At 41.9% G+C, this 12,750-nt stretch overlaps 1 protein-coding gene across 1 annotated transcript in view; it reads left to right on the top strand.

Annotated features, from left to right (window-relative positions):
- MCTP2 (multiple C2 and transmembrane domain containing 2) overlaps positions 1–12,750 on the top strand; it is a 106,413-nt gene that overhangs the window by 48,328 nt on the left and 45,335 nt on the right. The window contains exons 13-16 of the mRNA XM_085308634.1: positions 1,235–1,337; positions 9,412–9,513; positions 10,833–10,907; positions 11,717–11,836. Coding sequence (XP_085164760.1) covers positions 1,235–1,337; positions 9,412–9,513; positions 10,833–10,907; positions 11,717–11,836 — 400 coding nt within the window. The remainder of the gene's footprint in view (positions 1–1,234; positions 1,338–9,411; positions 9,514–10,832; positions 10,908–11,716; positions 11,837–12,750) is intronic.

The following is a 12,750-nucleotide window of genomic DNA, read 5'->3' as shown; positions in this document are numbered from 1 at the left end:
CTCCTTAGAAACTTTTGAGGATTTAGATTTATCTTGGCCCGGAGCGGGTTGTTTCAAGTGAATGCATTTTAGCTAGCACATTCGACGCTACCAGAGCACCCCACCTGTCTTATTCAGGTTTTCTGTAACACACTTATCTGTGTGTGACATGCAGGATTTCTAATATTTTATATTTCTGGTAGCTRTATTACACGCAAAATTATAATGGCATGGAGAACTGTATGCAGCTATTTAAAAATTTTTTTTGTTGTTTTTAATTTGGTTTTGGAGGTATCTGGAAATATAATTGCTGAACTGACAGGTTTTAATGCATTTTAAAGTCATAGGACCTTGAGAACGCTGTACAACAGGTTAGTTGTCCGCCTCTAGTGGCCATGTCATATCAAAGAGAGTTATACGGCTGCTAGCTGGAGAAGCAACCGCGTGGCTTTTAGGTTCTGAGTTTTCTCYAGAAGGGTTTCTTGTCATACGCAGAGGTCCCAAGAGCAGTAATGTTCTCAAAGGAGCTTATCTGAGGCAGGACAACTTTACTCAGTTAAACACACTATACTACTTGTCTCTTGTTTTAATCCTTCCATTTGAAAATAGAGATAACAAATATTCATCTTCAAGTTACTCATGATTTTGCAAGCATGGAAATAACTTTTCTCAAATGAGACTCGTATACTCAATGTATGTTAACAATATGATACCTAGAGTTGAGTGCCTACTGCCATATCAGTAGGATGCTTGAACTGCATGGAACAAAAATATTGTCTGTTTGGCCTTTAATTACCATTGTTAGAAATTTTTTTAAAGTAATTGATTTTGTTATTACSTTAAAAGGGAGATAATTGTTCTAGTCAAAAGAAATTGCGCAAGTTTTTTTTTCACATTGCTTTTCACATGTACTTATTGTTCTGAACTCCAGCTTTAAATCTACATCTCGACCTTTCCCAGTCACTAGCTACCTCTTGTTGAGAGCCCAGTTCTATGCCGTTATAATGAACATTGACATGAAAAATGTCACTGTCTAGCAGTTGTTATTTTCTTCACCTCGTTACGTGACTGAAACATGAGGGGAAAGCTTGGGGAATACCCATCATTTGATTCAATTTTTTGGAATTTAATTAAATGCTAGTTTTATACTCCAAGGTAATGCAAACTTAATTAGTAAAAYAGTATCCTCAGATCTTTGTGGAGGAGACTCTGTGCATGTATATARAATGTTATTTGTGTGTGTGCTTCATTCCAGCCCTATTAAAGATATTCATGACGTTCTCGAAGTGACAGTGTTTGATGAAGATGGAGATAAACCCCCTGATTTTCTTGGAAAAGTTGCCATCCCTTTGCTGTCTGTAAGTTACATTTGCTATGTATATTGTTCGAACATCGATGGTTTCACAGGGAACAAATTGCATTTCTTTTCTCCATAGTACAAAGCAACACAGATTTAGAGATAAGCAGGTTTGGGGATGTGTATATGCTTTAGTTGGCAGTGTTTATAGTCCTCTTTAGTGTAACAAACCTTCCCAACCTGTTTTAGTACAAACTTGGTAGACTGGAGAGAAAATTGCAGAAGTGTCTGTACTTCATCAGTGCTATGTGACGTGCAAGGCTGAAAACATGAGTTGTTCTGTATGTCTCCACATCATCTTCTGAAGGTAACATTTTAAGCATGTCTTTGTTCTCTCTTGCTTCTTTTTACTCCAAGAAAGTAATTGCAGATCACAGTAGGATTGATGAGAGATAGCTGTTGTTACTGGCACAGCTGAATAAARTTACCTAAAAAGGGGTCTTTTCCCCTCCATAGTGCTTTTAAAGACTGGTGGCTTTTGTTCTGTAAACAAACATGTGAAGAGTGAGTGCTACCATGGGAGCGCAAAATCAAAACGGGAAACAAAGCAAGCTCAGGGGAAAGTGGTTGCTCTGGAGATTAAGGAAAGTTAAAGCTTTTTCAGAGATGGCCAAAAAAGGCCAAGCTAGAAAGAGGGGAACATAAAAGGGTCATTAAAAGACATTAATAGAGAAATGGAGAAAAGCAGCTTTGTGCTTGGTGAGGCTGGTTTAAATTGGAACAAGGCAAGTAATAATAGAATAAGTAAGCCAGATCAAGAGGATGTAAACAGCTCCATGTGTATGTATGCACTGTTGCAAAAGATTCTGGTAACTTTTGCAGTAAAGTTTGGGAATAACTTTCTAGGCCAGTGGCTTTTATTAAACCAATTAAAGGTTGGAGCTAGAAGCCTCATGGGACCCTCAGGTTCCTATCACTGGAATCATGTTAAGCACGTGCTTAAGCCTGGGGATCTCCTTGAGTTTCGAGGCACTGACATTTTTCACTTGGCTCCCTATATGGTATGGATGCTGTGATGTATTTATGCAATGAATACAGTGTTAATCCCTGCATGAACATTTATACATGCATGTGGGTACCATGAAGCTCTAGGTGATGTCTAACGCGATGCTGTGGGTAGTAGCTCTCAGATAGGCAGCCTGTGAATTTTGATTGAAATTAAAGGGCACAAAATTCCCCCTCTGTGTTCCCCTCTGCCAGAAGGGCTGTGGCCCACCTCTCTCATAGATAGCGCCAGAGTTTGTCTTTGATTCTTGGCGATGGGCAATATTGGAATACAGACCCCCAAGAGATGGGAGTAACGGGAGGTCTCTAGGGGGAGAGCACAGATTTCACTTGATCAAAGTGGGCCCTATAAGTGCTGCAGAGTCAGCTGGAAGATTTATGGACTTAGTTTAGGTAAGGGACTACTCAAGATCAGAGAGGGGATGTTGAACTGCATGCATTTGGTGTTTCCAAATAAATAACAAACTGCTCAGAAAACACTTGAACCAGCTGAGGATATGATTCTAGCCYAAGGAATGCTTTATAGTGGTAACGAAATGGGGTAATGTGTTTCAGTTTTGTTATTGTTGTGTTTAAATGTGTGTATTTCTTGCGCATGCAAGTTAAAAGCAATGTGGCTTGAGAATCTGTGCGGGCGAGTGTGTGTGTTTTCATCCACACCTTGCTCTTTGCTAGTTATACTGGAGTCCAGCACATGTGCACCCCTGCAATTTGGAGAATGAGGTATGGCTAAACTATAGGAAAGCTTGAAGGAGGAATACTGGGAAGTACTAGGCTTTTGGCACTGTACGTCCTCCGGTCGAGAGCAATCCTGGGCAGAGATTCTGCACCAGCTCGGTACACCAAGAGACCTGGCTGTGGGTGGTTTGGGGAGTCGGCTTGGACAAAATAAATAAAATCTCTGTGTTGAGACCCTGTAGAAGAGCCTGAGTCTCCGACAGGAGAGGCCTGTCCAGCTCAGTGACATACACGTATGCGTACTTGCGTGTGTGTGAGAGRTAACGTAACGGTGTTGGAATCGCAACGTGCTTTGCAGTCCTCTTCCCCCCTCTCCCCCCCACGGTTGTGACTCCAAGTTGTTTTTGAGGCCGAGGATATTTTAGATCGCCTATTTTAGTGGCCTGAGTTGTCAATATGTCCAGTTTTAGAACAATATTAAAGTCAGTTTTGCATGGAGAATGATTTCATGTTTACAGGGAGGAAAAACTCTTAACATCTTTTATTGCATTTTTGATCACTTTGTTAATTTTCCCCAAAGTCCTCATATCTCTGATGTTACTGGAAGAGAGTGGCTAGAGCAGCTGCTGTCCTGCAGATCCAGCGCTTGCCAAATGGTCTGCATGATCAGCAGCAGGCTGTGTGGGCTCACAGTGAGAAGATGTTAGATTTGGATTTTCTGTTGATTTTATAGGCAGTTGTCAAGTATCCCTTAGGAAGCATGTAACAAGGCAGAGGAGGAGAGTGCATGTGTGTGGTAATGTCCAAGCTCGATTCAGTGTAGCTTTTTTGTCCAAGGTTTGAGACAAAAAATAAAAATTGTTTATGCTTTCCCTTGCCAACTGATCTTCTTCTTTCCCTTCCAAACTTCTCTGCCTCCTGTTTCAGGCAAATCTAGTATAAATATAATGCTCTCAGCTTCTGATTAAAAAACATTTCACACCTATTAACTTAGTCTGCTCAGAGAGAGAACTGCATTTTTCTAAGCTTTTTTACCTTGAAACAGGAATTTCAATCTATGTTGTCATTTTGACTATAAATGTGAATGTATCCTTTGAAATATTTAGATAAATATGTTGAAAGGGAATAACAGTTAGTGACATTCTCAAGGACACCTCTAAAACCTCACAGATTTAATTTCTCATAAGTAATCAGGCCTAATCCTTGTTTTGCATTAAATTCCCTTCTGAAAATAAAAATACATTTGCTGTTTTCTTCTGTTAAGTTAAAAATGCACAAGTTTGCCTTGTGATCTGTCAGCATGTGAGGTAAGTTTACTTCAGGAACTGTTTATGGATGACTAAGTTCTTTTCTCAATGAAAAATTGCCTTGAATAGAGTAGATGTTGGAGAAATATGAGAAATTCATTTAAATGTGTCCAGCAGTCTTGCAGTGGCATTTTGCAAACGTGTATGCCTTTATCGTCATGACTATGCATTAACAAGAACGCCCAAAATTTCAGAAAGTGAAATTGGACTCACGCTTTGCATTCACCCATGACTGTGATCTAAGCTTTTTGCATGCACCAAATAAGAAGTACAAACAAAATGGGAGAACTCAAGTAGTTTTAAAATGTTGGACACTGAATAAAACTGAAAACTACACATTGATTTTGATACCTTTATACTACATTTGGTATTTTGTTCGTCTTGCAGGTAGGTAGAGGGGTGGAGGGAGAGAAGCTGTGAAATGCCTTTTGTTGCCCTCCTTTTGGAGGATGCAAAACAAATCCAGAGCTTATGTTTTAACCCTAACTTCCCTTACGTCAACCAGCCCATTATTTTTTTTTTTATTTATKTWTTTTCCCTTCTCTTTATGTCTAACTACTCCTCTTCTACTGTAAGGAATATATAGCAGAAACCTCATCTTAAATATTTTTGACAGCTCTGTTTTGCCACATTCACGGAAGTCTCAAACTCGAAAAGATGCTGATCAGAGGTATCAGGCTATTCAGGAAAGACAGAGTACTGTCTTACCAAAAGCAGCAAGCCGCTGTACTGAACTGAAGATCCTGAGAAATGGAAAAGTAGGGCAAAAACTTCACTACCTCAAGAAAGGAGGGGGATAGGTTTAGAAGTTTTGTTGGTTTTGGGAGACTTGAACTAATTATCAAAAAAGTCCTTTTGATTTCTGTGTTGCTCTGTGGCCTGGACCTTGTGAAAGTTAGCCATATGTCTCTTGGTAAGGGTTTGTCTGTCCTGTTTTGCTTCAGGAGACTCCTGTCTCCTAGGAGGTTGCCAGTTATTAGAGACATGGGAGTATATAAAATGCTCCAATGAATTCGAAAGCAAAACATAACAAAAATCTTCCTGTAGAAAGACCTCTGAATGAGGCGTCGTATTATGGAAAGCAATGTTTTAATTGTAGCGTTATCAGCTCAGCGTAGACTTCAGCTGCACTCTTTTCAGCAAACAGGAAGAGGTCRATGAAATATTTTCTAGTGTCAAGCAAGGTTAGTGTCTAACAACACAGCGAAAACGACGACTATGACTTTTGCAAGCCTAATTATTTAAAGCATGGCCCAGATTTGGGAAACAGACACCTGACTGAGATTACTTTGCACTTGACCATAAGCGGACAGACTTTGTGGGAGCAAGCTTGGGAGTTTGGGAGCAAGGAAAATGCTACAGTTATGCAACAGAGGCAGCTGATTTCTGCGCCGACTTTTACCCTCACRTGAACCAGCAATGTTGGGGAGGGGGGTGGATCCCTTCTGTATAAACTGACACCTTTCTGAAATGAGAGTCTCCCCAGACTATCCACTTGCTCACTGAAACTGATATCAACAGGACTCTTTTCCTGAGGACCTGCCTTGGATCCTACCGTCTGTGGCTTGTGCCTCCTGGGCTTTTGGTCCTCGCAGACTGCCTTCACGCCGTCAGTTCCATCCTCATTTGGTCTTTCGATGTTGGCCCTTTGCCAAGAATCCAAATTTCTACCCTGCTTTGGTAGCCATGAAAGTTTGTTAAAAGGGAAATTTGAGGGGCAAACAGTTTGGGATGAATGGACRGACATTTCTTACAGCATAAAAGCTAATCGACATGTATTACTAGGCTGAGGAGAAACAAAAAGAATTATTGTTGTCTGTGTGGATTGAAGATGTGGCTTGCTTTCATCCTTTCCTGTGGGAAAGTGCCCTTTGATGGGACAGGTATATGTCTATTACAGGACATCTTTACGTTATGTAGGGCAAACAGTATGACATTGTGCATCAGCAATGAGCTCAAGCAGGAATATCAGGGATCTCGACTGCTTTAGATGGATTACACTTGGAGAGTGGCCATTACCCTTTACACACGTCGCGGGTGTTGATGTACAGAGGTTTAACCCAGCGTTGTTCTGTCAGGTCATCAATATATGACACTGAATCTGCATCAAAGCTGGTTGCAGAGTGAAGTTTTCTTAAAATCAATGTAAAAAAACCCTCACACTAAACCATATTTCTTTGAGACAAGAGCAATGAAAAAGCACCCTTTGCTGCGTAAGGGTCCTGTCTTTTCAGTGTTTTGTGTCATATCAATCTCAGCTTTTGCAATTTCATTAAAATTCCCAAGCGGTCAGAAGGTTGTTGCTTAATAGATTTAGCATTGGCTGGCTACATCAATACTGTGTTTAGTCACATTTGTTTTACTGGGGACATCTGTGAAAAGAGTTTAGCAAATATATTCATTCTTTTGAAAGGAACTCAGTGCACTTTGAGCCTTGACTGCACTGCGGTCCTGCATACCTGACCATATCCTTTCCACCAAGAGACAGTAACGCAAGTTAAAGCTCTGCTAGACGTTGCCTATGCAGGCCWGGATGCTTTGTCCACAAAGAATTTAACATTTTCCTCAAATCATGTATTTCCTTGGYGTGGTAGACCATTCCTTTCCTTTGCATTTCATGTAAATATATATGTAAACGTTCATGACGTATATATGACAAAAATAACATGTTTTTGACACTGCCATCAGGAATGTTCGTTGAGGGAAATCTATGTGAGATCAGGTAGCTAGCAAAAGGCGTTTAAGTGGCAGAAAGATTAGATTTCGTTCAATGTTTAGGTTCAGACTAGGACCCCAGTCCAGCCTACAACATCTGTTCACCTTTTCCATTGCTGCATAGAGCATTCAAGCAGTATTTGTGAACAGCAGAGATTAGGGAAAAATATCCAGAGAGGGAAAAAAAGGAATAGATCCAAAATTAAAATTAGTATGAATGGCCATCGCTGGAGAGGGGAAAACACTGAACAGAATCTGAACTCTGAAGTGGAGAAAAAGTGACTACCAAGAAAAACGTACGCTGAAAAYGTAGTGTATTAAAAGCTATGTTGGATGTTTTCTTCTTGGCACAGTTGAGACATGCCCCTGATATAATCTCCCTGCAGTCACGTATGGTAGAATTACCCCACGGCTTTTGCTGAAATGTGCTGGGTTAGCATGTTGCCAAAATTGTAGTGAGATTTTTTTGTTTGACTTTTTTTTTTTTAGGGTTTCTTATCCAAATGAAAAGACAATGGAGAAAAGCCATTTTATAGCCAAATGCTCCTTTCTCTGTGTTTCTCTTCCTCCCTCCTCCCCTGCTGAAGTTGAATGTTTAGTCTTGGGCTGAGTTATATATAATTGCGCATCTTTTACTTGAAAAGTCAATCAAAATTGAAGGTGCCAGATAAAGCTGACTGTAAACCTAGATTTGCCCTATGGCACATTTTGCCCAGTTCAGTCTTAAAATAACAAAAACAATAATACCCCTTTAAAAATACCCCTTCAAACTGTTGAATAGCAGAATCCTTTATGATAGGCAGATCTTGCTTGACTTGGCAGCTGGCATGAGGAATTTCTGATTTCTGTTGCTTGGGGCCAGCCTCCTGGGTAGCTCTTCTGTTTTGGGGCTGCAGATTATTTGAGGCTGGYGGTTTACAAAGCAGATTTCTGCCTGCTGCTTTCCTGGGAGCTGAGTGTCCTTTACGCCCAGCTGGGAACCCTCTTGTYCTCATCTCTACTGTAGTGGAAGCAGAGGTGGTTCAGGATCAGTTTAGTGCCGTGTCTTTTTTTATTATTATTATTTGAGGGGAAGAAATCTTGCATATGATTGCATAACCCTGAGCATCCTGTTAAGCAAAGCTTTGGATGAGAACATTAACAAAAGCTGGAGTTCCTGTCTGGACACCACTGAGTATGCAAACTTGGGCTCTATGAGGRCCCTCTTCCCTTTTAACCATTGGCCAGGAAGGCCATCTACCCTTGGCGAGATATTTGGTACAGAAAGGGTGGAGCAACATTGGGAAGGAAAGTGACCTTTCCCTTGTCATGTGAAATCCCTTGGTTCCTATTACGCTTTTTTTTCCCCTCCTTATTCCTTTCTACCGTGGTTTATATGTGCGCCTCTTCTAAATGCCACAGCAGCAATAGCCGCTTTAAATATGGTTGCAATTTCATGCCCCCAAATTTCCTCTGTTATCTTTAATCTTTGATCGTTACAGTCCCTGAATGTAGCTTTTTGGTAAGCTGCAGGTTTTTATGTTACCGCTGTTTAGAATTAACTGGTCTGCTTCCTAAAAAGCCAAATGTTTAATCAATACATATCCTACTGTGTATAATAAATACATTTTTGCCATCACTTTCTGAAGAGAGAATGCTTTTGATTTGAGCCAAATAGTTTACAAAATGGTGAGGGAAGGTTTGTTTATTTATTTATTTTTTTAATAGATGTTCGGTGTGATAGGGCCAACCAGCAGATTAGAGCATGGAAACAGCATTGAAATATGGGGGCAGGGGGGAGACTGGACAGGGGGATTTTTATTATTTTTTTTAACATGAATTAGTTTATTTTGAACATTTGTTACATTAACACTCACTGTAATTAAGCTGATTAATTTCTCTGGATTCTGTTTGTTTCCTGGGTAATAATTTGACAACCTTTCAATAAACTAAACATTAAGACATGGGTTCATATATTGGAGTGTGCAATAGGTAAGTTGCTGCTGTGGCTCTTTTCCTAAACTTTGGAAGAAAAAATCCATTTTAAACCTGTAATAACAGCAGCTGATTACTTCCCATCAACTCACTGGCTTCCAGGGCAGAATTTTCAAACTGGTTATTGCTTGCGCTGCTCTACTATAAAGTACAAGGTCTGTAAATTAAAGTTGGACCATAAGAGATTTAATCTGCAATTTTATAGGTCTCTAATCCAACGGTAATTTTATATTTCAAGCTTTGAGCATATTATCAGGGTTTGGAAAGTTTTTTTTTTTGTGTGCATGTATGTTCTAGATTTATTTACTTATTTGTTTTTAGTGTCTTTTTAAATTATATTGTGAATTACAGCAGGGAAAATACTGATACCTTTTTTTATCCATTTCCCCACTATAGATTAGAAACGGTAAACAAAGTTGTTATGCGCTGAAGAATAAAGACTTGGAATGTGCTTCAAAAGGAGTAATTTACTTGGAGCTGGATGTCCTATTTAATCCTGTAAGTAGAAATGTTTTCTCTTTTTCTGCTTATTCTTTGTGTAGGAAATCGAGAAYGCCTGCGCCTGCAAGGGCTGGGGGTGCTGATCCTGTAAGCACGGGGTCCGAACGGGAAAGGTCCTGACCTAAAAGCACCSGGCTGTGGAGGGTGGTGCTTTTGGTGGGGCAACGGTCCGTCGGGTGGGTGAGACGGCGCGAAGGCAGCTCGGGACTGGCGGTGACCACGGAGGTCTTAGGAAGGTGGCGTGAATTATCGTCCACAAGGGCTTCACGTGGAACAGCCAAAAGAGGAGTTAACRTTTAGATTGTTATACATTACTCTTAACACCTACTTCCTCCCCAAAAAGCTGACCCATGATGTTCTCCTTGCAGGGTGTTGACAGGAAAATTAATGGGGCGTGCACACAGCGCGCTTAGTTTTTAGGTGGCTGAGTCAGTCGCAATTGTTTATGCCCCACAGTCCTTTAGCGAGTTAAATCCTGTTTATTGAGGCCATCACGGGCTGTAACGCAGCTCCGCTCATGCTGGCTCGGTGGTACGGTGAAGCTGGGGACTTCCTGCTTCCGGCAGTGGTGGGCAGGGATGGCTTTAGCGGGGCAGTTGGGAGGGCTCGAGGGGGCAGTCGCGTCCCCCTGTGCTTGGAGGAGCCGGCCTGGTGCTGCTGGACTTGCAGAGCAGTCTCAGAGGGCTGCAGCCACTCCATGTCCATGAGGAGCTACAGCATCCCAGCACAGAGGGACTGCCTGGGGGGACACCGCCAGCAAATCCGTAACCACGAAGAAGCTTCCTCCAGAGCCCCAGGCGGATACCGGTCCTCTTGCCTGTAGGCTGGTGCTCCAGCCACCAAGCCATTCTTCCACCTATAGTGAAAGTATGGGATTATAAAAATTTATTTCAATTACCCTTTAAGAGGTCCCACTGCTTTCTTTAGGTCCGTTCCTGAATGACTCTTAGGGGAGGTCAGCCTGACCCCGTTCGACCCCTGCAGGTTTCTCCACGCTCCCATGGGTTGAGGGAAGAGGATGTCAGGTACCTGGTGCGATGGACCCATGCAGTAAGGGCCTCGGCCGGGGTTAAGCAGGGGCCGCTTGTACTGGACGGTCGCTGCTCTTCAAGCCATCAGATCAGGCACCGGTCACCGGCGGAGAATTAGATYTGTGCCAGGGTTGCGGGGGGTGGCGTTACGTACACCTAGCAACTCGTCGCAAATCATTTAGAGGTTCAAAAGCGTGAAAGATGCTGAAGCTCTCAAACAGCGGTGGTGATGCAAAGCTTGAAAGGGTAAAGCTAAAAGTACATTTTTTAAATTATTATTTTAAGGTAAAAGCAAGCATTAGAACATTCAAACCACGAGAGAAGCGTTTCATGGAAGAGAACCGCAAATTCTCTAAAAAGGTAARGTTTGTCTTTGGACTGAGTGCTCACGTTTGCTTTAGGAAGATTTTAGTTGGTTTAGGGTGGCTCTAGGAACAAAACCTGCTTATGCATAGAAACAATTGAACACATGTAAATTCTTTGTTTTCTGTATATGTTTAAACACTYGTTAACATGAAATTGTTTTCTGATCTAATTTGCATCAGTAGTTCTGCTTCATGCTTCAGGGTGGGGAAAATGATACTCATAGATGTTGCACRGTTCGCAGAACCTAAAACAAAACAAGAGCAAGATTCCTCCCTTCTACAAGGAAGAAAACAGGCCTAAATTAGTTGCCAAAAAGTCTGTAGCATTTTAGAACAATGGCCATTATCCTTTTTTCAAATAAAGGTTGTATTTATTTCCATAGACTAATCCAAAACAGGTAGAGAAAAGGTTTTGTTTTTGGATTAAATTCTATCTGCCTGTTTTCCTGAGACATTGCTGTATTGTAAAAATTGAAGGAGAATAAACGTGGGTTTCTGTTACTGTTTTATGTAGTTTTGGCATCAGATTTACCTGTTTTTTTTGTTTTTTTTTTTTTTTTTTTTTTTTTTTTTTTTTTTTNTTTTTTCTGAGGGATAAGGAAAATGGTTCTGAAAGGTTTGGGTGTAATCAGAAAGCAGACAAGAGCTGGAGAATATCTCTGAAATAGAAGCGTTATTTGTAATGTATGCCCTTGCATGCATTTGTAGCTTAAAATTATCCCTGTTTCTGAAGCAGTAGTAGGATGTTAGAGTATTTGATTAAACTCCTCTTCTCCTCCCCTCCTCCCACTCAATATTTATCAGATCTTATCAAGAAATGTTGATCGTGTGAAAAAAATCACCATGGCAATATGGAATACAATACAGTTCCTTCGGAGCTGCTTTCTCTGGGAGTCCACGGTAAAGAGCGTGGTGGCGTTTGTGGTAAGTGGATTTCTTCTCTGTCGCGTGAGACTGAGCGGTGGGAGGACGCGAGTGTGGCAGCGCCGTCCTCCCACCRGCTGGGAGCCACGTGTCGCTCGCCGCGGTACGGCGCGCCGCGTCCGAGCTGGGCTGCGCGCTTTGCCGGGCGGGCAGGGGAGCGGGGCCGCTGGGAGCAGCCTCTTGGCGGGGGCTTCCTGTGCCCGAGCGGGTCTGCGCCCGTTTTCTTGGGCGTTTTACTGCACTTTGTCGACTCCCGCTGCTCCCGCAGACCGTGCCGCCCGCGCGTCCCTCCCGCGCGCGAGCGGGGTCGGCTGATGCTGCCTGTTGCAAATCTCTTCTCCTGATGTAATAATACGTTGTTTAAGGGGATGGGGAGAAAAAAAGAAAGTAGTAGTAGTAGTAAAGGAAAAAGGCTGGTCAGCGAGTTCTGCTGTGTTCTGGGAACAAAAAGCCCAGTTCTCCACCTGCCTGCCCCACTTCTCAGCTCTCTCCTTTTTCCTCTTGGTAGTAAACACCCCATTTGCAGTTTTCTCATAATCCACTCRAGCACAAAAAGGTTTTGCCTGCTTTTTATTCTGCGGTGTGACATTTTCTTCATGCTTGAAATGTTTGGCATGCCATTAAAGGTTGCAAAATTGTTTTGTGGTTGTCCTGCATTGACGGGGGGGGGGTTCAAGTTGAGTGTTTATTAAGCAAAATAACAGCTACCTCTCCAAGATTTCTAACCCTTTTACTGTTTGTGAATTGTAAGATGCTTTAAGGTTCTTTTGAGGAAAGCACTTCACGGTGGGTTTGCTACAGATGAGTAAAGTGAGCCATCCCTGGTTGAATGAAGCTCAGAGCAAGGACAGAGAAGCTGTCTTTTGCCCTGCAGTTTAGAGGGATGACTGGCAAGTAAGAGTAGAAAGGAAGAA

This window comes from Rhea americana, unplaced genomic scaffold (assembly GCF_003343005.1).
Source record: "Rhea americana isolate MKP2758 unplaced genomic scaffold, rheAme1 scaffold_28, whole genome shotgun sequence".
Taxonomy (NCBI): Eukaryota; Metazoa; Chordata; class Aves; order Rheiformes; family Rheidae; genus Rhea; species Rhea americana.
This window is presented reverse-complemented; position numbering and strand designations above follow the sequence as displayed.